The 21,482-nt window shown below is 38.1% G+C and overlaps 1 protein-coding gene across 2 annotated transcripts in view; it reads left to right on the top strand.

Moving 5' to 3' along the window:
• The window catches only part of Src42A (Tyrosine-protein kinase Src42A), a 339,096-nt gene that overhangs the window by 212,063 nt on the left and 105,551 nt on the right, over window positions 1–21,482 (top strand). The window contains exon 1 of one of the 2 annotated variants that reach the window (XM_081755241.1): window positions 19,156–20,572. The exons of the other annotated variant lie outside the window; for it this stretch is intronic. Coding sequence (XP_081611367.1) covers window positions 19,431–20,572 — 1,142 coding nt within the window. The 5' untranslated portion in view covers window positions 19,156–19,430. Of the gene's footprint in view, window positions 1–19,155; window positions 20,573–21,482 lie in introns of those variants that run through there. 2 annotated transcript variants of the gene reach the window in all.

Here is a 21,482-nt window from a genome sequence, read left to right as displayed (position 1 = left end):
GAAACTGCGGTCCTTCAGAAGAAATTTCTTATCTTGTACGACGTTTGTTAAGGAAATATTTACTGAATTAAATACAAAGAAAATATTTAGAGCAGTTTTCAAGAGAATTGTAGTTTGAGACTTTCACTCCCCAAATTACCTTTTATAAAAGTTTTGTCGCTTTTTCTGCAGGTTGGTGTTCCATTGGCCCTCACACCGTAAGTTCAATGCGAATCGAGATAAGGCGTAGGTCAGTTGTTGGTGTGGGTATATTCAACATACTACCTGGTTGTGGCAGTTCAGTTACACCGTGAACTTGCATAAAGATACAGTGAACATGGAACCTCCACAGAGCGTCATAAGGGCATGTATGCTGTACAAGTTCAGACTGGAGTCAAACGCCGCTGCAGTGAGACGGAAGATATGCCAGGCCTTTGGTGAGGGTGTCGTGATTACGCGGTGTTTAACAAATTTAAGGACGGTGACGAAACACTCGAAGACGCACCACGTGTGTAAAGACCAACACATGTACAAAACGAAGATCTTCAGGCAGCAATTAAGGCGAACACTGACCAGAGATGTGAGGAACTGGAACTACAATTCAGTGTGAGAGGAGAAACCATTTCGCAGTACCTCCATCAACTTGGAACGCACTACTAGTTGGTAGAGACCTGCATGGGCCGGGCTTGAGTGGGCCGACTCTGTTATTTCTTTGGGCTGGGCCGGGCTTGGGCGGGCCGACACTGATTTCTCTTCAAGTCGGGAGGGCTAGGACCAATTAATTGCAATTCTTTAATAATTATTCACTTTCTTTAAACAATAATTAGAATAAAGGCAAATGAAGAAGTGTGCCCGTGAAAAATGTTACAAAATGAGACTTTAAAAATTTTTCGGGCTCGGGCCGGGCTTGGGCCAGGAATTAAAAAAAACTTTTCGGGCCTGGGCTGGGCCGGGCCTAGGTACATTCGGACTGGATTGGGCTCGGGCCAAAAAATTAGGCCCGTGCAGGTCTCTACTAGTTGGGTCGTAGGTCCGACGTGATTTGACTCCAAACCAGAAGGCAACGCGAGCAGACACCTGTGTTTCTTTGCTGTTTCGTCTGAGGAAGGAGCCATTTCTGGACAGGGTGTTGACATGTGATGAGAAATGGGTCCTGTACGAAGTTCCACGGCGCCATCATCATTGGTTAGTATCCCATGAACCGGTTCCAAAACAGCCGAAACTAGCACTGCATCAGAAGATGGCCCTCCTGTGTGTTTGAAAGACTGTTCGCGGCATCGTGCATCGGTAACTGCTACCAGCTGGTCAGAGCATCAATGCAACTGTGTACTGTCAGCAGTTTGAGCCATGTTCAAGAAGAACTTAAAACTTGGGAGGTAACATTTCTAAAATCGCAAAGGGCTGCTCCTGTTATAGGACAATGCTAAGTCCCACGTTAGTAGGAAGACTCGGGACACCATTCTGCGACTTGAAGGGGAAACACTATTGCATCTACCGTACTCCCTGGACATTGTACCGTCTGATTATCACCTGTTCCATTCCTGGACAATCAGTTCGAATCCTTAAAGGACACCAGCGCAAATTCTTTGTAGAGGTGCAGAATGCACTTGATACCTTCTTCGCTTTACGGCCCACCAAGTTCTACCGTGATGAAATTCATGGCCGTCCAGAACGTTGGCAGGTCGTCAATGCCGATGGGGATCTATTTCGATCTTGCAGGTACGCCTTAAGTGACATATCGATGTTCGAAGGTGGAAAAGCGACAGAACTTTTTGGTTACCTTTATATTTTTGAGAGTAGAAAGAAAATTCAACCCCAGCTTCTCTACCTGTAAGCTTAAAATTTGGTCTGGATAAATTGACTTAACGCTGTGTGTACATATATCAGGATAAACGTAGGGGTCATGAGATGTGTAAGTTCTCGGATTCATTTTCCTTTTCGCAGTCAGAAAACTTTTTTCTTCTCTCATGTCGTCATAAGCTCCCGCGTGGCTAAGCGGTTAGCGCACGCGCCTTTGACCTGAGAGACCCGGATTCAACTCCCGGCGTAAGCTCATGTGGTTCTATCCCACATTAAGCTGTAGGTTCATGTTTCATATAGCCTCGCTGCTGAAAGGGACGCTAAATTCAAAATCAAATCTCATATCGTTGTTCAGTAGGCCTTTGGGAGACCTTCATCCAGCAGTGAATCGATAATGATTTAACATATTCTTAGGTAGTGCAGAGAAGAAACTACTAACTTTAGTGTGTTACTCCGTTACTATGCTTCTAAGTGTGTGACCTGACTTGGTATGATTCCAAGTAAATATATTTCTCAGTATTTGTTATGAATGCTAGTTGAATGTTTATGAAACATTCATTTGAAGAAAACTGAAAAATATTGCAAGGGTTTTTATTTCTGTTGATGCGTCTGAACAACGAGGATGTATGCTCTTTGTATGTCCGTTAAAATAGTAATTATTCTGGTAACCTACTAACTCCCTGTCTCCCATATCTATAAATGTAATTTATGACTGTGTTCTGTTGTTCTTCGTTCTTTTTATACTGTTTCCTTAACCGTGTGAGTAAGTCATTTCTCATTTGTTCTTGTGTAACTAAGCTAGACAATGTTCTAATTACTTAATACTGCAAATATCCACAGGTGTGCTGTTTATGTTTGTTCTTAAACAACGATTTTATTACGTCACAGCGTTGTGTTTTCTGTTACAGTAAAAAATGGTCTGCCGATTTGTACTTACAAATTGAAATTAGCATATGAGTTGCCCAGCGTCAAACCGATGATTGCCTGACTGATATGCAGTGATGCCAACCTCAAACGTTACAAAATCAGTCTCAGGAGAGAGTATAGTCTGTATAATTGTGAGTAAAGTACAATGATGCCAACGTGGAACGTTATAAAATCAATGTCGAAGAGGGGAGGAACGCTTAGCCCTATATTTTCTGCATAGTATTATTATTTGTAAAACATGCAAGTTGGCACTACGTGAAAGCAAAGAAAAAACTACAAGCGTTTGAAATGTAGATGCAGGGAGGAATGGAGAAAATAACTAAATCGAATGGAACAATGATAGAACGGATTATGAAGTTCGTGTCTGAAAGCAGTAAGACCCGTGAACTTGGGTCATACATAAGAATAACCGCTTGTTAGCTTACGAAAATTTAACCTATGTAATTCTATCCCTGTCCGTCTCTTCTCGCTAAATTTATCATAGTATTTGATCTTGTATGTGTGTAAAAGCACTACACTGAAATATAACTGCAAGAGCTCAGAGTATAGGCGCATGCGAATCACAGAAAAGGAAAGCAACATCTCTCTCTTAAACCTGTCACTACCACCTGTGTATTCATAGTGTCTGATGAAGCCAAAGTGGATAGTTGGTGAAACTATTACGCGTTAATAATTTTTTATAATAAACATATTATTTGGTCAGCTAATAGTTTAAATCAAATCAGAAATGAGTGATATCATTGAAGATTACTTTTTAAAAAAGTAGAACCTCATTTCCGAAGTATTTTAATCTATAATGCCAAACATCTATTTCAGTAATAGGTTCGTACTCAACATGATTTACCAGTAGTTTCGTATTACTACTTTCACCCACCCACCCCATGTGTGTTGAATGTTCCCCGAGAGAAATCGAAATTTACCACTGATCTACTAATGCCAATATGTGTATGTATGTGTATTATACTAGAATATATTCTGTATTTATCTTATAACATTATTATTATTTTCATACGAGAAATATTTTTACATTTCAGTGTGAAGTACAGATTCCTATAGATTCCCAGTTTTAGAAAGCAAATCTTTGCTAATTTTACAATTATAATTTTAACGCGTGATGCGGATAAATAGAAGCATTATATTTCCTGTTACTCTACGTATTCTCGTGTTTGTATATATTCTCGTATACATATAATATGTATGAATACACTGATGTCCAAAACTTAAGCACGGGTGTGGTTTTCCCACAAATGTACTCATTTTGATGCTTATGGCCAAAACAAATGTCATACACGAAGGAAAGGAAGAGCAAAGCCACCTAATCTACCCATGAATGAATGGCATACGCGAGTTGAGCAGTAGTCAGTGAGCGTGATTAGTGCAATTGTGTGCGTGTGCATGGTGAGAAGGCAATCAATTACGGCTGCTTTCTGAAGGACATTGAAACAGCAATTAAGTGTGTATTGGTAGTATGGCTCAAAGACAGCATCTGAATGAATTTGAGCGTGGTCGCATACTGAAATTCGAAGAAGGGGCGACAATAAACAGTGTGGCACGAGACTTGGGAATTCACCACAACATAATGTCAAGGATGTGGTCGTTCAGATGTACCACCCCTGGAAAAGACAGTTATTTGGCGTTAAGTGCGAAACGAAATAGGCGCATTGGTGCTCGGCAATTGATTACTTAACTTCATGTCAGCATGGGGACACGTGTATCGCGCCAAACTGTAACTAGACGATTACGCGCGGTAGGACTTTATGTTCGTAAACCAGTGAAATGTATCCCATTAACATCGCATCATAAACGGGCTCGCCTGCGATGATGTCAAGAGCACATTACCTGGTCGGACGAGGACTGGGGTCGAGTGATGTTTTCTGATGAAAGCCGCTTTTGTCTATCATCTGATTCTGGACAACAGTATATCTGGTGTGAATCTGGCACTCGGTACCGCCAAGAAAACATTGTGGGAACGAACAAACTATAAATATACCACATTGACTTGACACCTAGTCTTCCGTTTCAGGCGCTGCTGTCGGCTGAAGAAATTCTACTCTCTTTCGCTAAGGCTCTCTCGCTTAGCAGCTGCTGAACACTTATTGGCTCAACGCGTGGGTGTGTCGGGGTGTGAGCTTTAGTTCACATTTTTGCCACGGCTCAAGACATTTTGGCAGCATAATAGTCGTCGGAATCATGGTCTGCGCCAGCATATTGATGGAGGATATAGTGAGTTGGAGTTTGTAGAAGGAGGGATTTTAACTGGCGCCAGATATTGTAATGATGATGATCTCCATCATGTTCGTTTGTTTCGTGGAGCTGTCGGTCCAGAGTTTCGTTTTATGGACGTTAATGCTCGTCCACATCGTACAACTGTCGTGACCACCCTCTTCGAGCAAGAGGATATTCATCGAAAAGAGTGGCCAGCATACTCCTCGGACCTCAACCCGATTAAGCATGCTTGGGGTGCTCTAGGGAGACATGTTGCCGAGCGTATACCTCCACTCAGTACTCTTCCAGACCTGCGACGGGCCCTCAAGGAGGAGTGGCAAGCCATGCTACAAGAACTGCGTGGTAATCTTGTTTCCATTATGGCACGTCGATGTCAGTCGTGTATTTTTGTTCGAGGAGGGCATATTCTATTCTATACTGATGTCTCTGCGTGAATACAGTTGCCCTGTTCTTTGATATATTGTGGACACAAGTTTCGACATTGGATATCTGTGCTTTTCATATTTATCGTGTATGACACTACTGTTTTTGTATTAGACTCCATAAATACAATGACTATAATGTTAGCTCATGTATTTCAACCCCAACCGACACTTATAAACCTGGTATATTCAGGTCTTAGGTCATTTTATAGTTCGTGCTTATCATATAGGGTGAACTTGAGGGATAGGCACAAACTGCGGGAGGTGATTCATGACACACACAAAAAAAGAAAAAGTCCTACTGATTCCAAAAAAAGTAAAAATAGGTGATGTGGTCTAAAAACTAAAATAATCTCATTGCAACCTTGTATACACCTGATGCATGCATTTTCTTCAACATAATGTATTCATCGAAGTAATAAATACTGCATTATAACAATTTAAGCATAGACAATTATGAGGAAAAATCAATTAAAAAGGGAAGTTCGAGCGTATGGTTGGAAGATACGATTTTATATATATTAATTTACACTAGGATACACATTTGTTTATAACTTAATCGCGTTTATTCAAGAACTTGGTGCTTGTAGGTTATCAACTTTGTCGACCACACCCTTAGATGTAGCGTTTATTTAAATTCCAAGAAAACGTGTAAAATCCGAATATTATGAATATTGCGTTAGCAGAAATTTAGCGTTTTCGTTTTTAAAGTTGGAGTCTGAACACTTTAATATTTTGAACTTTTAAGGCTCTCCCACCAGGAGTCCGTGTATCGAAGGCACGCGAGCTAGCCACCTCGAATAGCACGGAGGGCATTATGGTTCTTGGAAAAGTAGAGAAAGGGTTTACCCTGGCCTTAAACTCATGGAAGTCGCTAGAACGCGACACTTCATTGGAAAATACAACTAGCCAAAACCTTCAACTTGCTGTAACTTATGAGAACTATCCTTCCTTAAATGAGTCCGTCAATGCTAAATCACTTTTACTCAAGATCAACAATCGTTTAATGATATGTGAAGACCTCAATGCACATCCCGTAGCTGTTAATGGTTACTCAATGTGAGGTAAGCAGTTATGTAACACCGAACCACGTCTTCCTTGGAACAAAGTCAAAAAAGCATTTTCTATAACTACTTCTGGTTTCACCCTTAATTTGCAGTATGTCATAATAACACCCTATGAAAGTTAACAGGTTATTTTTCTATTCTTTTTGTTGCATTGAGTATAGTTTTAATCTAAAATACCTTTACATGGCTGACCGTTGCTACTGAAATATACGATCAGTAACCTTGCTTTAAAAGGCACTGATTCAGTTGTGGTGTCTAATTTATTTGAGAGGACGCGTAACAAATACAGTATAAAGATGTTGTTGTTACTGCCTTTATTTTCTTTTTCCTTCACAGTGTTTAATTTCTTTTGCTAATTGCAAGGTTGGTAACTGCTACTGGAATTACGTAACTACCTATTCAATCACACAACATTCATTTTCTGGTAAATTAACCAAGGTTGCCGACACATTATCATAACGGTATTTTTTTCTTTTCTTTCGAAAATGTCATTTTTAATTTCTTCCATAATTTACACACGTACATGTGTTATAATCATTTTGAGAGACAATGGTAGATCAGTGGTAGAGCGCACACTTGTGGTGCAGTGGATCGTTGGTTCGATTCCTTTCCTTATAAATTTGTGATTAACATTGTGTCTGTGGGTTTTACTATAGTTCTCGTCTCCTTCTACATTTTCATTTCATTAGTTCTTTCATAATCTTTCAATATCATTAATCACCCGTCTCCTTTAGCCGAAAACAGTGGTTCTCAACCTTTTTTGACTGACGACACACTACTGATAGTCCAGCACATCGCGACATACTTCTTTGATATTTTTATCATAAATAACAAACAATATCCATTATAATAGTAAAGCCTATTACCGGTAGTATTTATAATGACTCTATATAGTACTGGGGATTATTGTTACCGCAGGAGATGTTGATTGGTACAGTCTGCCTCCATTTTAACTAATTATTATTAAATTCTTCACGATTTTTAAATTCTAAAATTTTGCGACACTTGGGAGATGCGTGACACACTAGTGTGTCGCGACACATCGGTTGAGAACTAGGGATGACCACTTTTTTTTTCGAAAAATGAATTTTTCGAAAACGAAAAATTTTTCGAAAAAACGAAAAAAATCCGAAAAACTAAAAACTTTTTTATTTATTTATTTATTTATTTATTTTTTTTTTTTGAAAAAGGTCATTCCTATTTAGAACCACTGGTCTAAAAACAATTGTGGAACGTTAAATATTTCATAAATACATAAATTTGCATGAATATTGCGAATTCGCAAGGTCACATAACATTTTCTTTAAAACAAATTTTGTAGTCGCACCCATAGACGTACACACGGGATACAACTTTTGGGGTTCAAGAACTCATTCACTTTTTCTCAACTTGTAAGTTGAGATCAAACTCATAATAATAATAATAATAATAATAATAATAATAATAATGGCAAGTGTCCAAACATACGTATACAACTTTGTTGAAATATTACAGAAAAGAAAAACTAGTCGTTCCCTGATAATCTATGAGTAATGTTAGCCAGTTCCTCTGCATTCTTCGAAAGTCAATGTTATGAGACATGCCATGGATGAGTCAAATGTTTTCGCCACTTCAGATGTCAACGAAACATGTTCTAGTTTCTGTATGTATAGTTACAAAAACATCTTAATTTATAGATAAAGAAAGCAAAGAGATCGGGGTATGTTTCACATCATTGGCGTAACTAGGATTTTGCTACGGAGAGGGCATGGCCCCTTACTTCTAAGAATTGAGTGAAACCTTATCTGTGGTTCGTCGGTAATCTAGAGGGCAACAGTGTTCTAAAGGGGCTTAGCCATCTTATAGTGTACGCCTATGTTTCACATGTATTTTAATCCGTAGGACGCTTTCTTTCCTCTGTGGAATATCTGGCTTCTTGATAGTGTTAAGAGGTCAAGAATACCGTGTATATGAGTGATATCTATAACCAAGACACAAGTACTCACATCAAACTCAACCAACCCTTTTTCCTATATCCGTAATTTGGGAACTTCTGTTCCATGAAAAACACTATAAATAGTAATTGATTTTTTCAGTGTAGCGTCCCTTTCAGCAGCGATGCTATATGAGACGTGGACCTATAGCTTAATATGGAACCCGAACCACATGAGCTCCCGCCAGGAAAATGAAATAAGGATAATAAATGAAATCTTTACGTTCCCGAATATGCCGACTAAGCTAAAGGAGACGGTGATAATGAGAAATGAATGAAATGGTGGAATGAAGAAAGTGGGAGGAAATGGGAGAACATAGTGAAAACCCACGCACACAGTGTTTGTCCACCACAAAGTCCACTTGGTATCGAACAAGGGACCTCATGCACCAGAGGTGACCGCTCCCGCCAGGAAACGAATCTTCGTCTTCCATGCCAAAGCCGCGTGCACATAATAATAATAATAATAATAATAATAATAATAATAATAATAATAATAATAATAATAATAATAATACCGTTACATTCGTATTTACGGTTTCAGGTTTTGAATTATGCTACCTCGTCAGTCAGACGCAGGGCCTGAAGCCGTCGTGAACATTAGTTTTACAACGGATCACGATCCAGGAAAGTGCTCTATAACAATATATATAGTAAAAATCGTGTCATTGACTTGGGATCCGCTCATATTTTGTTTTCCTTTACTATGCATTAGATTAAGTCGTGAGAGAGAGAGATGGGGAGCTGAAATTGTTAGTGCTGTTTAGTTCTCGTAGAATGGAATGCTAATTACTCTTTGAACGAAGGGAAATTTTATTTTTAATAATTTTCCTTTAGGGCACTTTTCGAAAAAGCTGTTCTTTCTCTTTAAATATACATACATGCCTTTCTTTTTCTTTCTCTCTATCTCTCTCTCCTCCTGTAAATATGTGAACGTGCGTGGGAATACGAATAAGTGTGTGTGTGTGTGTGTGTGTGTAACTTCCGTGATTTTTTCTACTTTAAAAAAAATGACGGAAAAGTCACAGGTAATCACTGTTCCGGAACGTGTGGAGTATTTTGATATATTATTACCATGCTGTTAATCTAATAGTCCCATATGTTACTAACTAATGGTATCGTGCACTGTAGAATCGAGAGAAAGAATTTTTATAAGTTATGAGGTTTACATCACCATACAGTTCACCGATTTCAATCTCCAACCAGTAGACATAATCCGTAATCCTCCCAAGCAAATCGACGCTATGCTTCATGAAAATAGTAATTTCATTCTTAACAAAAGTTGTGGTCTCGCGTAGCGTAGTTGCTAATGCTCTCGTCTTTGGTGCGAGGTTCCTAGGTTCGATTCCCGGTGGGGACATTCGGTCGAAAAGGTTTAACATTGTTTTTCGGGCTAGCCATCCTGAGCGAGGTTTTCCTCATTCACATCAGGCAAATGCCGGGATGGTACCTAATATATAGGTCTCAGACCGCTGCCTTCTTTCTCCAATCCTTTCTTCCTTCCCTTTCTACGAATAGTGTGGTCACCGAGGAGCCTCATACGTGACGGGCTGACATAGCTATAGACGCCAAAAGTTCAGAAATCTAATTCCTTATTGCCAAATCATATAATTCGTACTATATAATATACGGAACGTATGAAGACGTAACCGAAGTAGTCTGTAAATTCAGGATCTTACAAATTATATAGAACATTTTCTTGCAGTTCTGTTGTATGTACGGTATGTTTTATTGGTTTAAAGGAACAAGTTTTGCCGATAGATGGCACTACAGTCTTCGTATCTCTCCCCCCCCCCTTTTTTTTTTACTATTCATGAAAATTCACGATTTCTCTTACAAATTTCAGCCTACGGACGTCAAAGTTTTAGAGAAGGAACTTCATAATCAATCGAAGGTATTAATCCGTGCCGATTTTTTATTTAAAATTTTCTTCATTGTTGAAATAGCTTGATTGTTGAAATAGCTATTCAAACCTTTAAAAATGGAACTGTTTCAACAATAAAGAACATTCTAAATAAAAAATCGGCACGGGTGGTTGGTTCCCTTTAATAGGTTATGAAGTTCCTTCTCTAAAAGTTTGAAGTCTCTCGGTTGGAATTTATAAAAGAAATCGTAAATTTTCGTGAAAGGTAAAAAATACATGGGAGAGATACGAAGACTGTACTGACATCTATCGACAAAACTTGTCCCTTTACACTAACCTTAAAGTTGAGTCGTCCTGGGTGCTTTGTATAACTCAGCAGTCTCTTTTGGTAACGAACAATGAAAACATTAGAATGAAAGTTTTTTTTTTTTTTTTTTTTTTTTTTTTTAATAACCTTGGGTGATCTTGTGTAGGAGGCTCGCGGAGGCACTTGTCTGAGTGGATCGCGTATCTATACAAACACCAGTATGATGGTGTTAACTTTATTGTCGGTAGGTCGCATATTTGTACGGATACCCATATAGTAAGACATTTGTCAACAGCGATATCGGTACACGGTGGCTCAGTGGCTAGTGCGTGGGAACCCTGGTTCGATCCCTACCCAAGCAAGTTTGTGGTATAGTAGCCTCAGTCTAAAGACAACCACTTGCTCACAAAGCGATGCCGCCCCTGTGTGCGGTTTATTTTCATACTGTCGAGTTCGGTTTTCCTCTCCCTTGAAAAGTAACTGACAGGAAATAAACTGAACAGAAACTGTTGCCAAATCTTTGTCAATGATCTTGTTTCTTTGATACAACCCTCCTCCCCCACATACACCACCCAGCACACACACTGTTAAAAACATGGATGGAAGAGAGGGGGAGAGAGAAAAGAAGGCAGTATCTACGTATGGCAACGTTTAGCTTTTTTCTTCCAAATGGACCACAAACTTGATAACGGTTTCATTGTGCTAAATTCAAAGTCTCTCGACTGACTATCGTCTGGACGCGCTTTCTATAGGCAATATTGTCTCCATGGGTTTTCTCGGAATACTTTTGTCCTTCCACATTCTCATTCCACCAATTTTTCCATCATCATTCACTTGCCTTAATCATAGTCTCCGTTAGCGCAAAGGGCATATAATCGCGGGACGTTCAAATGAAAGACTTTATTCTTTCAACAACGATATGTCATACCCGCGTCTGTTCGAACGTTCAGAAAATTGTTGGTATAAAACTTTCAGAAATGTAGTTTGGTGATTGGCGGCGTTTGTTTGTTGGTTGATGTAACTATAAGTGTTGAGGTGCCACGTGTGGCTGGCCAAAGGGTGAAAGTGTGTGTGTGTGATGTCTTTTTACTGTTGAAGTACCGTTCCTTTTACCTCTTCACGGGCTTCCTTCCTCGTCCGAGAGCTTAGTCACGATGCAAGAAGAAACTTTTTATTTACAATTGTGTCTGGACAGTCTGTGCGGAATGGTCAGCTTCCGATGTTTATCCATTTCTTGCTCTCTTTTCTCTCTCTCTCTCTCTCTCTCTCTCTCTCTCTGTAGAACATTGTAGCAAATTAATTCTCATTACTTTGAATTTATGTCTGATTATTATCTCGCAACAATGTTTCCGGTCTGATGGGCAGGGAGATCTCCATTAAGAAGCACTTCAATTTATGTACTGTACGCCTCTTGCATATTTTAAAGGCGGAAATAGTTCGGTGTAATCCATCTTTTTTCTACAGTATCATTTTCAACCTAACAGGAAGTTAGGATAAATTTACGCTGAATTCATTTCGTCCAATTTGGAAAATGTAACTAACAAAATTTGGAAAATTTAAACAGTGAAAGATTTTAGGAATTACATTTCTGTGTGGTTTTGACCAAATTAATGATACGTTAATCATTACTAGGGGTGGGCAAAACCGGTTTCTAGAAAACCGAAAACCGACAACTTTGTTTTCTTCAAAACCGGTTCGGCTATTCACCGAAACCGGTTTCGGTTTTCATCGAAACTGGTTCCAATGAAAACTTTTGGAAAACAAAACTATTCGTGTGGAAACAGATTTGGTTTCCGGAGAGCGACGAAACCTGTTCTTGTCAGAAATAGAACAAATTTTGGAAAACACCGGAACCGGTTTTTCTAAAAACCGAAAACCGAAAAATCCGGTTTTTGTGCCCACCACTACTTTCTAAGCAGTGCAAATCTCTTTTAGTGACACAGTGAGAAAGGTTTCATCCCTGATACGAGGAGCCCATGGCCCGGTCCCAGATCATTTTGAATATGTGATGTACAACATCGTGTCCGTGGGTTTTTTGTTTCCTCTCTCATTGTCATTCCACCAACTGTTTTGTAATTATTCAGTTTCATTAATCTTCCATCTCTTTTAGCCTAAAGGAGACAGTCGTGGGGACATTAATTTATTTTCTTTTTTTTGGGGGGGGGGATAATTTGAACACTTATGTACTTCTGTCTGGTTACATAGCATAATACTATTAGTCATTTTTTGTGTTGGCTTATTATCTATGTTCCCACCAAAGTTAATTTTAAATAAATCACATATATAATTTAACATATACTGAAATACACAAAATGACAAATTTAATCTCCCTAAATATGGAGTAACTGTTTGGAGAAAGCTTAAGAAGTACTTACAAACAGTGCCGTGTTGTGAAAAAATTAGAGCACGGGCGGCAGTATAAGACGACGCCCCCGTACATATGAGTGAGGTCGACAGACCTGCCGCGAAGCGTAAAAAAAAAAATTCAAAAATAAACCCTGCTTTTCCTTGATTTCGAGCACTTTTTTTTAAATCACTTTTTTCCCTTCCATTTTATATATGTGCACATGTATTTTCCTAACAAGAGTAACAGTATAGGACCACTTCCCAAAGCAGGAAGAAGATTTAAGTGCCTATTAGTTGATCTAAAATTTTTCCAAGTATCGTCCATAAATTGTTGTTTCCTTCGCCCCTTCCCTCTCTTTCCTGCCACTATACCCACTAGCACATCCCTCATGATACGGTTCCTTCTTAAACAATGTCCCAATCAGTTTCTCTTCCTCTTTTTAATAATATGTAAAATTGTTCTTTTTCTCTACAACCATTTCTAACACACTCTCATTCGTTTTCTGCTCTACCCAGGTAATTCTTTCCATTCTTCTTCACACCCACATTTCGCAAGCTTCCAGTCTTTTTTTTTTTTTTTCATAATTTTTGCGTAATGTTCACGTTTCTCACCTTCAATCAAGATTAACTTAAAACGACTAGCAAAGTTGTTCTTTAAAAAAATAGAAAGTATTTAGTAAGGAGACTGAAAAATCTGGGTAAATTGTGGTTATAAATTGTCAGCTAATGATAAGGAAAGAAAGTAAAATTAATATACAAAAAACTCTTCAGCGCGGATACCACTCTATATATGTCGTACACATTTTTGTGGGAGAAAGAGGAGGAGGAGTATTTATTTATACGTGTCTGGGGAACCTTCTATCTCGGACCTTGAACATCCAGTTCCAAGATAAAAAGACTTTGCTGCCTCTTGAGAGGGTGAAGCGATAAGAAAAGGAAGTAACTTGAAAGCAAATGTATTAATGACTGACTGACAACTCATATTCCAGGAATTCATTGAATAGTGTGATTGAACTAAAGAAAAGAGGATTCGAAATACAGAGTAACTATTGAAATCATAGTAAGACTTTTTGTTATATTATCGTCACTTGTTAGTGCACGTATAGGTTGGTATTTCTTTGCGTTATGAAGAAGAGTAAATGTTTTATGTAATGCACTGTCATTGGTCTTAAAGAAGCCAATAACCAATCGACTCACTTAAAGCGACAGTTGCAGCAAATTGGGAACTAATGAATTTTCGTGTTTTGCTGCGACTTTATGTAACACCAAGGTCATGAAGTATGAGGACTTGGCCGTTGCTCATCACACTATTTCGCCTCCAAGAGAGCTTGATGACAGGAGTACGCCACCGGCTTGAATATAATGATTGATTGGTTGGTTTGGATTTAGCAGCCCTTTTCAGCAGCGAGGCTGTTCGAGAAGTGGACCTACAGTTTTAAGGTGGAATCCCAACAATTTTAATACGTTCAAATTTCAAGCCTTTATCACCGGCAATCGAACCCGGGATTCCCTAGAACCAAACGGACACTATGGCAGTAGGGAGGGGGTTCCACAGCTTAATGAAAACCCGACTTAAATAATAATGAAAACCCGACCCGATCTCATTTTAAAAGTAGTGGTTTTGGCTAGTATGTTGGTATTCGTATTTATTCATTAGTTTATTTGATTTTTCTTTGTTGAAGGGACTCGGACTCGAGTCAGTGCATTTCCACAATATATTTCTCAAGAATTAAACTTGCTTAATAAATAATAAATGCTCTCATAATTCTTAGATAATGACTGATTCACTTAGTCCGTAAATAAAAATTTTATTAACACCCATCTCTTTAAATTCACTAAGTACTTGTGAATATTGTCACTATTTAAGTATTCTGTCTTTCGGCAGGTCCTGGAATTAATGGAGTTTATTATTATTATTATTATTATTATTATTATTATTATTATTATTATTATTATTATTATTATTATTATTATTATTATTAATTAGATTTGTACCTAGAAATGTTACTTCCACGTTCTCGATCTTCAGCTTCCTCTTTTAATTCCCTATATTTTTCTGTATTTCAGATCATCGGTCAGTTGTGTTCTTCTTCCTGTTTCTCGCTTTTCTTCCATCCTTTCTTCTATGACTGTATAAAGAAGATATTTTCTTCGCAAGATATGTCCAGTTCAATTGACCTTCCTACGAAAGATGCTGGCTAGAATTTCCTCTTCTCTCCTATCCGTTTTAAAACATTTTCGTTACTCTCTCTCTCTCTCTCTCTCTCTCTCTGTCCATTTTGACTTCTCCATTATCCTCTAATACCACATTTTTAAGCTCTCTAAATATGGCTTCTCTAACTTTGCACTGTCCAAGTTTCTGAACCATACAGTCCAATACTTCATATATAGCACTTGACCAGTTTTTACTTTAGTTCAATATCAAGTCTAGTTAAGAGTGAATATTGTCACAAGTCTATTAAAAAAAATGTTAATGATTAATCCATGAAACCAGGATAATACGAAAATTTCCATTTACATTCCTACATTGTAATGACTTAGTTTCCAACTGCTACGACACTTCATATAGGTTTAAAAGGGCTCTGGAGGAATACAACCCATCATAAGGTAGAGTGAAGGATATGATTAAGTTCTATAGATCCGGCTGGTACGAAGCATTCGGGAGTTAGTCATTATAATTAGGTGTATGTCAGGGGCGGATCCAGGACAGACTTCTGGGGGAGAGCGGTGAGTTGTCATACTGCTACTTTTAAGGGCTCCAAACTTTGGGATGGGTTTTATTTATATATATAAAATAAGAAAGTTTCCTCTTCTGGGGGCGATCGCCCCCCCCCTGGATCCGACCCTGGTGTATGTATACCAAAGCAGATGCCATGTGAACCACAGGAAAGATAGCTATAATATGTTAATTTCACAAAAATAACCCCACAAGCACTCTGTTATTATTATTATTATTATTATTATTATTATATCAAATTTCGAACAATGTACTAAGAAGTCTAAATTATTGAAGATGTCGGTGAGTACTTTTCTTAAATTAACATAGTAAGTACTCTCTCACACAGGGCGCAAAATTTCCGGGCACCCGGTCGCCATTGGCGACTAGAAATTCAGAGCTGGCGACCAGTGTCCAGTAGGAATGGTTTCTGCCTAAACTCACAGGGCTGTACAATGTCTGTTTCGAACAAATATAATTGTCACTGAGTGAGAGAAAACACGAAATGTGAAGTCTTCACAACAGACATGGAAAATATAAAGTCCTCACAACGTTGTAATTCGCCCCTCTTTTCCCCACTCTCAATGAAAAAATATAAGGTATTTTAAACACGTATATGGATTGTCCAATTCAAAATTGATTGTCCTGTATCTAATCGTATGGTTTGGAATCGTCTTTTATGCCCTGATGTAACCTCTTTCTTTGTCAAACCAAAGGCCGTAGGGCAAGGGAAGGGGGTATCTCTCATAATTTATACGTTGAGAGATATTGGCGACCATCATTTTTGGATTGGCGAGTGTGTCTGTCTGAAATTTTGTACCCTGCTCTCACATCAATTTAAATATTAGTGAACGATAATAATTACGTTTGTTCAAAATACGTGATTGTTTTGTATTGCGAAAGAGAAGTTTAATATTGCATTTTCACGTATAAAAAAATTGCAATATCACATATTACAGTATGTATGTATTATCTTGTGGTAGCTACACTCGTCATATTCATCATATTCAATATTGCATCTGGCTTGGTGCGGCTTTTTCTTTTTTTTTATTTGTAATGTCCACAATTTTAATTTTTAGAGATAAATAGTTTTGTTTCTCGGAAATTAAATTGAGTTATTTTGTAACCATCAACTGTACGAAATGAAATTAAATTTCTCCCTGTGGTAATAACATCCATTCGAATTCCTAGTTTTTTTTAAAAAAAAATGTTTTGTTCTCTGCCCTTCTGTGAAGTTTAAATCCCCAGCGTGCATGATGGGATTGTAGCGATTTGTTAAATAACAAATTTTCTCTAGATAAAGTGATTGTACATAAATGAAATGAAATCTCTCAATTTGTTGTCCCACGTTTCTGCGCTGTGAGCTAACGAACATGGAGGATCAGTGAAAGTGAATAATTAATGAAAGAATTCGTGGAATAATATCGTGAGCGGAAACGGGAAAATCAGAGAAAAACCACAGAGTATTGTCCACCACAAACTCATATGGTCTGGGATTAAACTATAGGTCCCTTGCAGCAGAAGTGAACACTGTACCACTAGCCCACTCTACCGCTCTACCTCTAGTGCTTGGGGTCCCGGGTTCGATCCCAGCCCTCGCCAAGTGAACTTTGTGGTGGACAAACACCGTGTGCGTGGGTTTCCTCGGGGTTCTCCCATTTCCTCCCACTTTCTTCATTACACCATTTCATTCATTATTCATAATCACCGTCTCCTTTAGCCTAACCGGCATAACCGTGGGACGTAAAACTCAAAGATTTCATTTCATTTCATTTCTACCGCTCTACTCTAGCAATAGATGAATGGCCTATGGATAGAGACAAAACTTTTTCGCTAATGCGGTGTGTGCGAAACGTTAGAAAAAAAATGCGTATATGTTTCAGGAATCCTCAAACATTTCGTTTGAGAGTCAGAAATCACGTTTATCTTATCGCGAATTTTTTTTTATAGAAATTCGACATTACTTGTGATAAATGCGAATGAAAACGAAAACCTTGAATTCTTGCTAATTATTGCTAATAATAACTAAAAAGCGCATTTCCAGTATTATTTAACTTAAAAATCGTTGCATTTTACCGAAAACGTGCACGACTCTTAAAAGAAAAAGTAAGAAGAATTGATAATGTCTCGCTGCATGTTATCCTTTAACTAAGTATGAGGTTAAAGGAAGTGCTAAATTTTTGCATTAAATTTCTATATTTCAGTGAATACATTAGCTAGAATGTGCACCTAATAAAGGTCTATCCTCATTTTTGTATTAGATACAACTTACTACCAAAAATATACTGTTTACAAGTACCATATTAAAAAAAAAAAAAAAAAAAAACTTGTGCTACATTTTAAAAAATAAATGCGACAATTGTGATAATTAATGCTACAAAATATCAAAATTGTTGCGAAAAAGTTTTTCTTCTGTACCTATGGAATATCCACTAGAATAAAAACTTCTGAAAATTTCCTTTCAGAAATGAAATGTAAAGAACTAACGATTTTGAAGCTCTTACATTCAAGTTAGAAACATCAAACATTGCCACTAAACAGTAAACGGAGACACTCTTCCTACAGAACTTTCCATGAGTTTGGGGGTTTGCATACCTTCGTTCCCCCAAAAACTAAATGACAGTAAATAAACAAACAAACAACACAGACATTGATACCATCAATGAGGCCACCGTTCGGTCGGTGGCACATTTTCGAACGTGACTCTTCTCATGACCAACCAAACCAATTGTGTTTTTTTCGGTGGCTGCTGATAGAAATTACCCGATGATGATTATACGAATGCGAACGTGAAGGGACCTGATTAGAATAGAATTTATGTTCTTTGTGTTCTCGTTTCGTGCCATGTGCTTTTCAGAAGGAAGTGGGAAGTAAATTTTTCGTTTAAGTACAGCAATAATAACAACAAAAGTTGTAGAATTTCGGAGTAAATTGATACTTGTCTTCTGACGATGACGCTAGTTTTTCGTATATGCGATTTAGTTTGTGCGTCACATCACGATTAACTCACGTGGTTCGAAGATCCTTGGTTTTGGGTTCGCTAATGTCTTTGTGATTCGTGTTGGTGTACATGTAACCTTGTAATGCTGTAACTGACCTATCTGTGAAATGTACAGCGACAGTTTGTGTATTGAGTCGCTGGAACTTTTGAGGAGAAATACTTTTATCGAGAGATTAAAATTATTGGTAATTAAGAACTGGAGGTTATTATATTGTAGTAGCCATTACGGAAACTAGGGCAGTTGTTACCCTCGAGGTTTGGTATCGTCAGTTCGCCGGCTTCTGTTGGAAATTATAAATAAATCAGTACGAGTTCTCTTCAACTGGTGTTTCGCAGTCATGTCTTTTCTTTTCTTTTGCCTTTCCCCCCGTGGGCATCTCCTTCCTCTCCGCCCGTGTTGCATCTCTCCTGCTCTCTCAAGACCACTTGCTACCTACCATTATGGGCAGACGGTTGCCGACACTTTGGCGACAGTACAACGTTACCTAACCTACTTCGTGGATCAAGTCTAGTTGTGTGGCGACTAGCGGCCGGTACTTATGTATGGCTTTCTGGGAAGTCCATTGCTCCAGGAGTACTAGAAGGGAGGTGATCTTAAAAGAACAGCAACACTAAAACGCTAAAAAACGAAAGAGAAGACTTTCGTGTAGTTACCTAGCATCCAAGTCCACTGCTCCTTCACAGCTGAACAGTGCATTCCAGTCGGGCTTTCTCTTTAGTTGGTCCGTGTGCAGTGTGGTTTTCTTACGTGTATTTCTTGATCTCTCATTTTGATTTTTCGAAGTGGCGTCAACAATCAAAGTATGGTCACAGGATCTTTGGTGTGGTGTTTACGCGATGGTCAGTGGGTACCCCTTCGACTCTCGTCTATTAAACTTTTTGGGACGTTGACCAAAGCTCATTGGGATGCTGTGAGTGAGTTTCTATCATTGGTAGCATCTCAGCGACTCGTTCTTCGAGAACCGGACAACCAGCAACCACTCTCCGCACAGCAACAACAAGAATTGCTTCTTTTGCAGCAGAAGCAATCAGTGTTTGTGCAACAACAATTACAACTTCTGAAAGATCCACCAGGAAGCCATAATCAAATTTCGCTTGTCCATCATGAGCCACAAAACAAACAAGTCGGTCAACTTAGTGGACAGTTACTCAAACAAACTAATAACGAGGTGTCGACTGGCCAGCAACAGGAAAAGACCCAAACTAGTAATCAAGAACAGTTAATATTTCATCAAGTCACTCAAGACGTTACTTCGCGTACGTCATCTCCTCAAGATCTCGTTTTACAAAATCATCGTGATGCAAACTCAACGTCAGGAGAATCCCAAAAGTTGTCCGAAAGAAAAACAAATAATACAGTATTACCAATACCTACAACCAATAATAAATCACAGTGTAGTAATTTCCAAAAAGACCAAAGACTAGATTTGGAATATTTATTGCGAGAAAGGAAAGTTCTAGAAAATACTGGCGCTAGTGAATCTAGTAAAACGTTGTTACAAGACAGTGATAAACGTGGAACTGTTAACAGTGAGTGTATACGAATTGAATCCGTAATTGTTCAGCACAATGAATCTACGAACCAGACAGTTGGTGATATTACCAAAATAGAAAATAGCGCTTCCGTTGGTGTAGAACCGGTTGACAATTCATCTCCGACTCTTATTGATAATAATACGTCAGTTTGTATTGACGATCTTCCTGTAGACACAAAAGACTCGCCAGCTCCGTTTACAAGAAGAAAGCCGATTCGACTCCGAAAATTTTCTTTGCAGCATGATCATCCATTTCGGCCCCAAAACGACCAACTCCCACGACATCGTAAGTTATCATTGCAACAGCATCGTCATGAACATCAGCTGCAAGACCTCCAAAAGAAAGCGGCTCACATGAGAAAGCTAAGCAATGGCTCTAGCAGCTCATACTGTGTTCTTGCCACATCTCAGTGAGTAGTTTTCATTTTTTTATCGTTTTCTTTTTAACTTGTTATTTCTGGAGGAATAGAAACCACAATTTTCCTTTTTTGTTTTTGTTTGTTTGTTTGTTTTGGAGGGAAGTGAATTTAATGTTGTTAGCTAATACAATATATAGGACATGATTTTTTTTATTTGTATGTTTACAAGTATGTTGTTCATTACTAAAAAAGGTTCAATTAAACATCAATTTAGCTCGTGAAAGTTGACGCATTCTGTATTTTACTTTCAGCTTTTTGGACGTCAACAAGGGAAATTAAAAAAAAAAAAAAAAAAAAAAAGTTAGAGGGCTAGTTTTATTAACTTGAGAAACAAGATAATTTTATTTAGTGCTCATTGCCTAGAACAATTTCGTTTGGTCTTGTTTGATAAAAGTTCTCTTAAAAATAATGGGAAGTTTTCGTATCTAGACGATGATGATACACTGATAAATTTATTTAAATGTTTTCTGTATGTATATACACTACTTAAACATAAGGAAGTTTTCTTTCCATTCTTCATTTGCAGAAGTATCATCGTCTCCATACGAAAACTTCCATTATTTTAAAGAGGAGTTTTATTAAACCAAAACCAAACGAAATTGTTATAGGCAGTAGGCACTAAATAACATAATCCTATCTTGTTTCTTAAGATAATAAAACTTAGGCCTCGAACTTCTTTGATTTCCCATGTAATATCAAAATTACTTGTAGATTATGATCAAATATTGTAAATTTAATTCAAACTGCAAGAAAAAGAAACATTGGCTAAGTGGTTTAATTTGTTAATATTTGTTTTGCTACAAGCAGTAAGGTCGCCACATTTTGCAAACCAATACAAACCCCCTTGACATAGGAGACCGGGCTCGATTCCCGGCTCATATAGTTCGGATCCCACATTAAG

The sequence above is a fragment of the Thermobia domestica genome, chromosome 1 (assembly GCF_964235325.1).
Source record: "Thermobia domestica chromosome 1, izTheDome1.hap1.1, whole genome shotgun sequence".
In the NCBI taxonomy this organism is placed as follows: domain Eukaryota; kingdom Metazoa; phylum Arthropoda; class Insecta; order Zygentoma; family Lepismatidae; genus Thermobia; species Thermobia domestica.
Note: the sequence above shows the minus strand (reverse complement) of the source record. Positions and strands in the feature narration are given on the sequence as shown.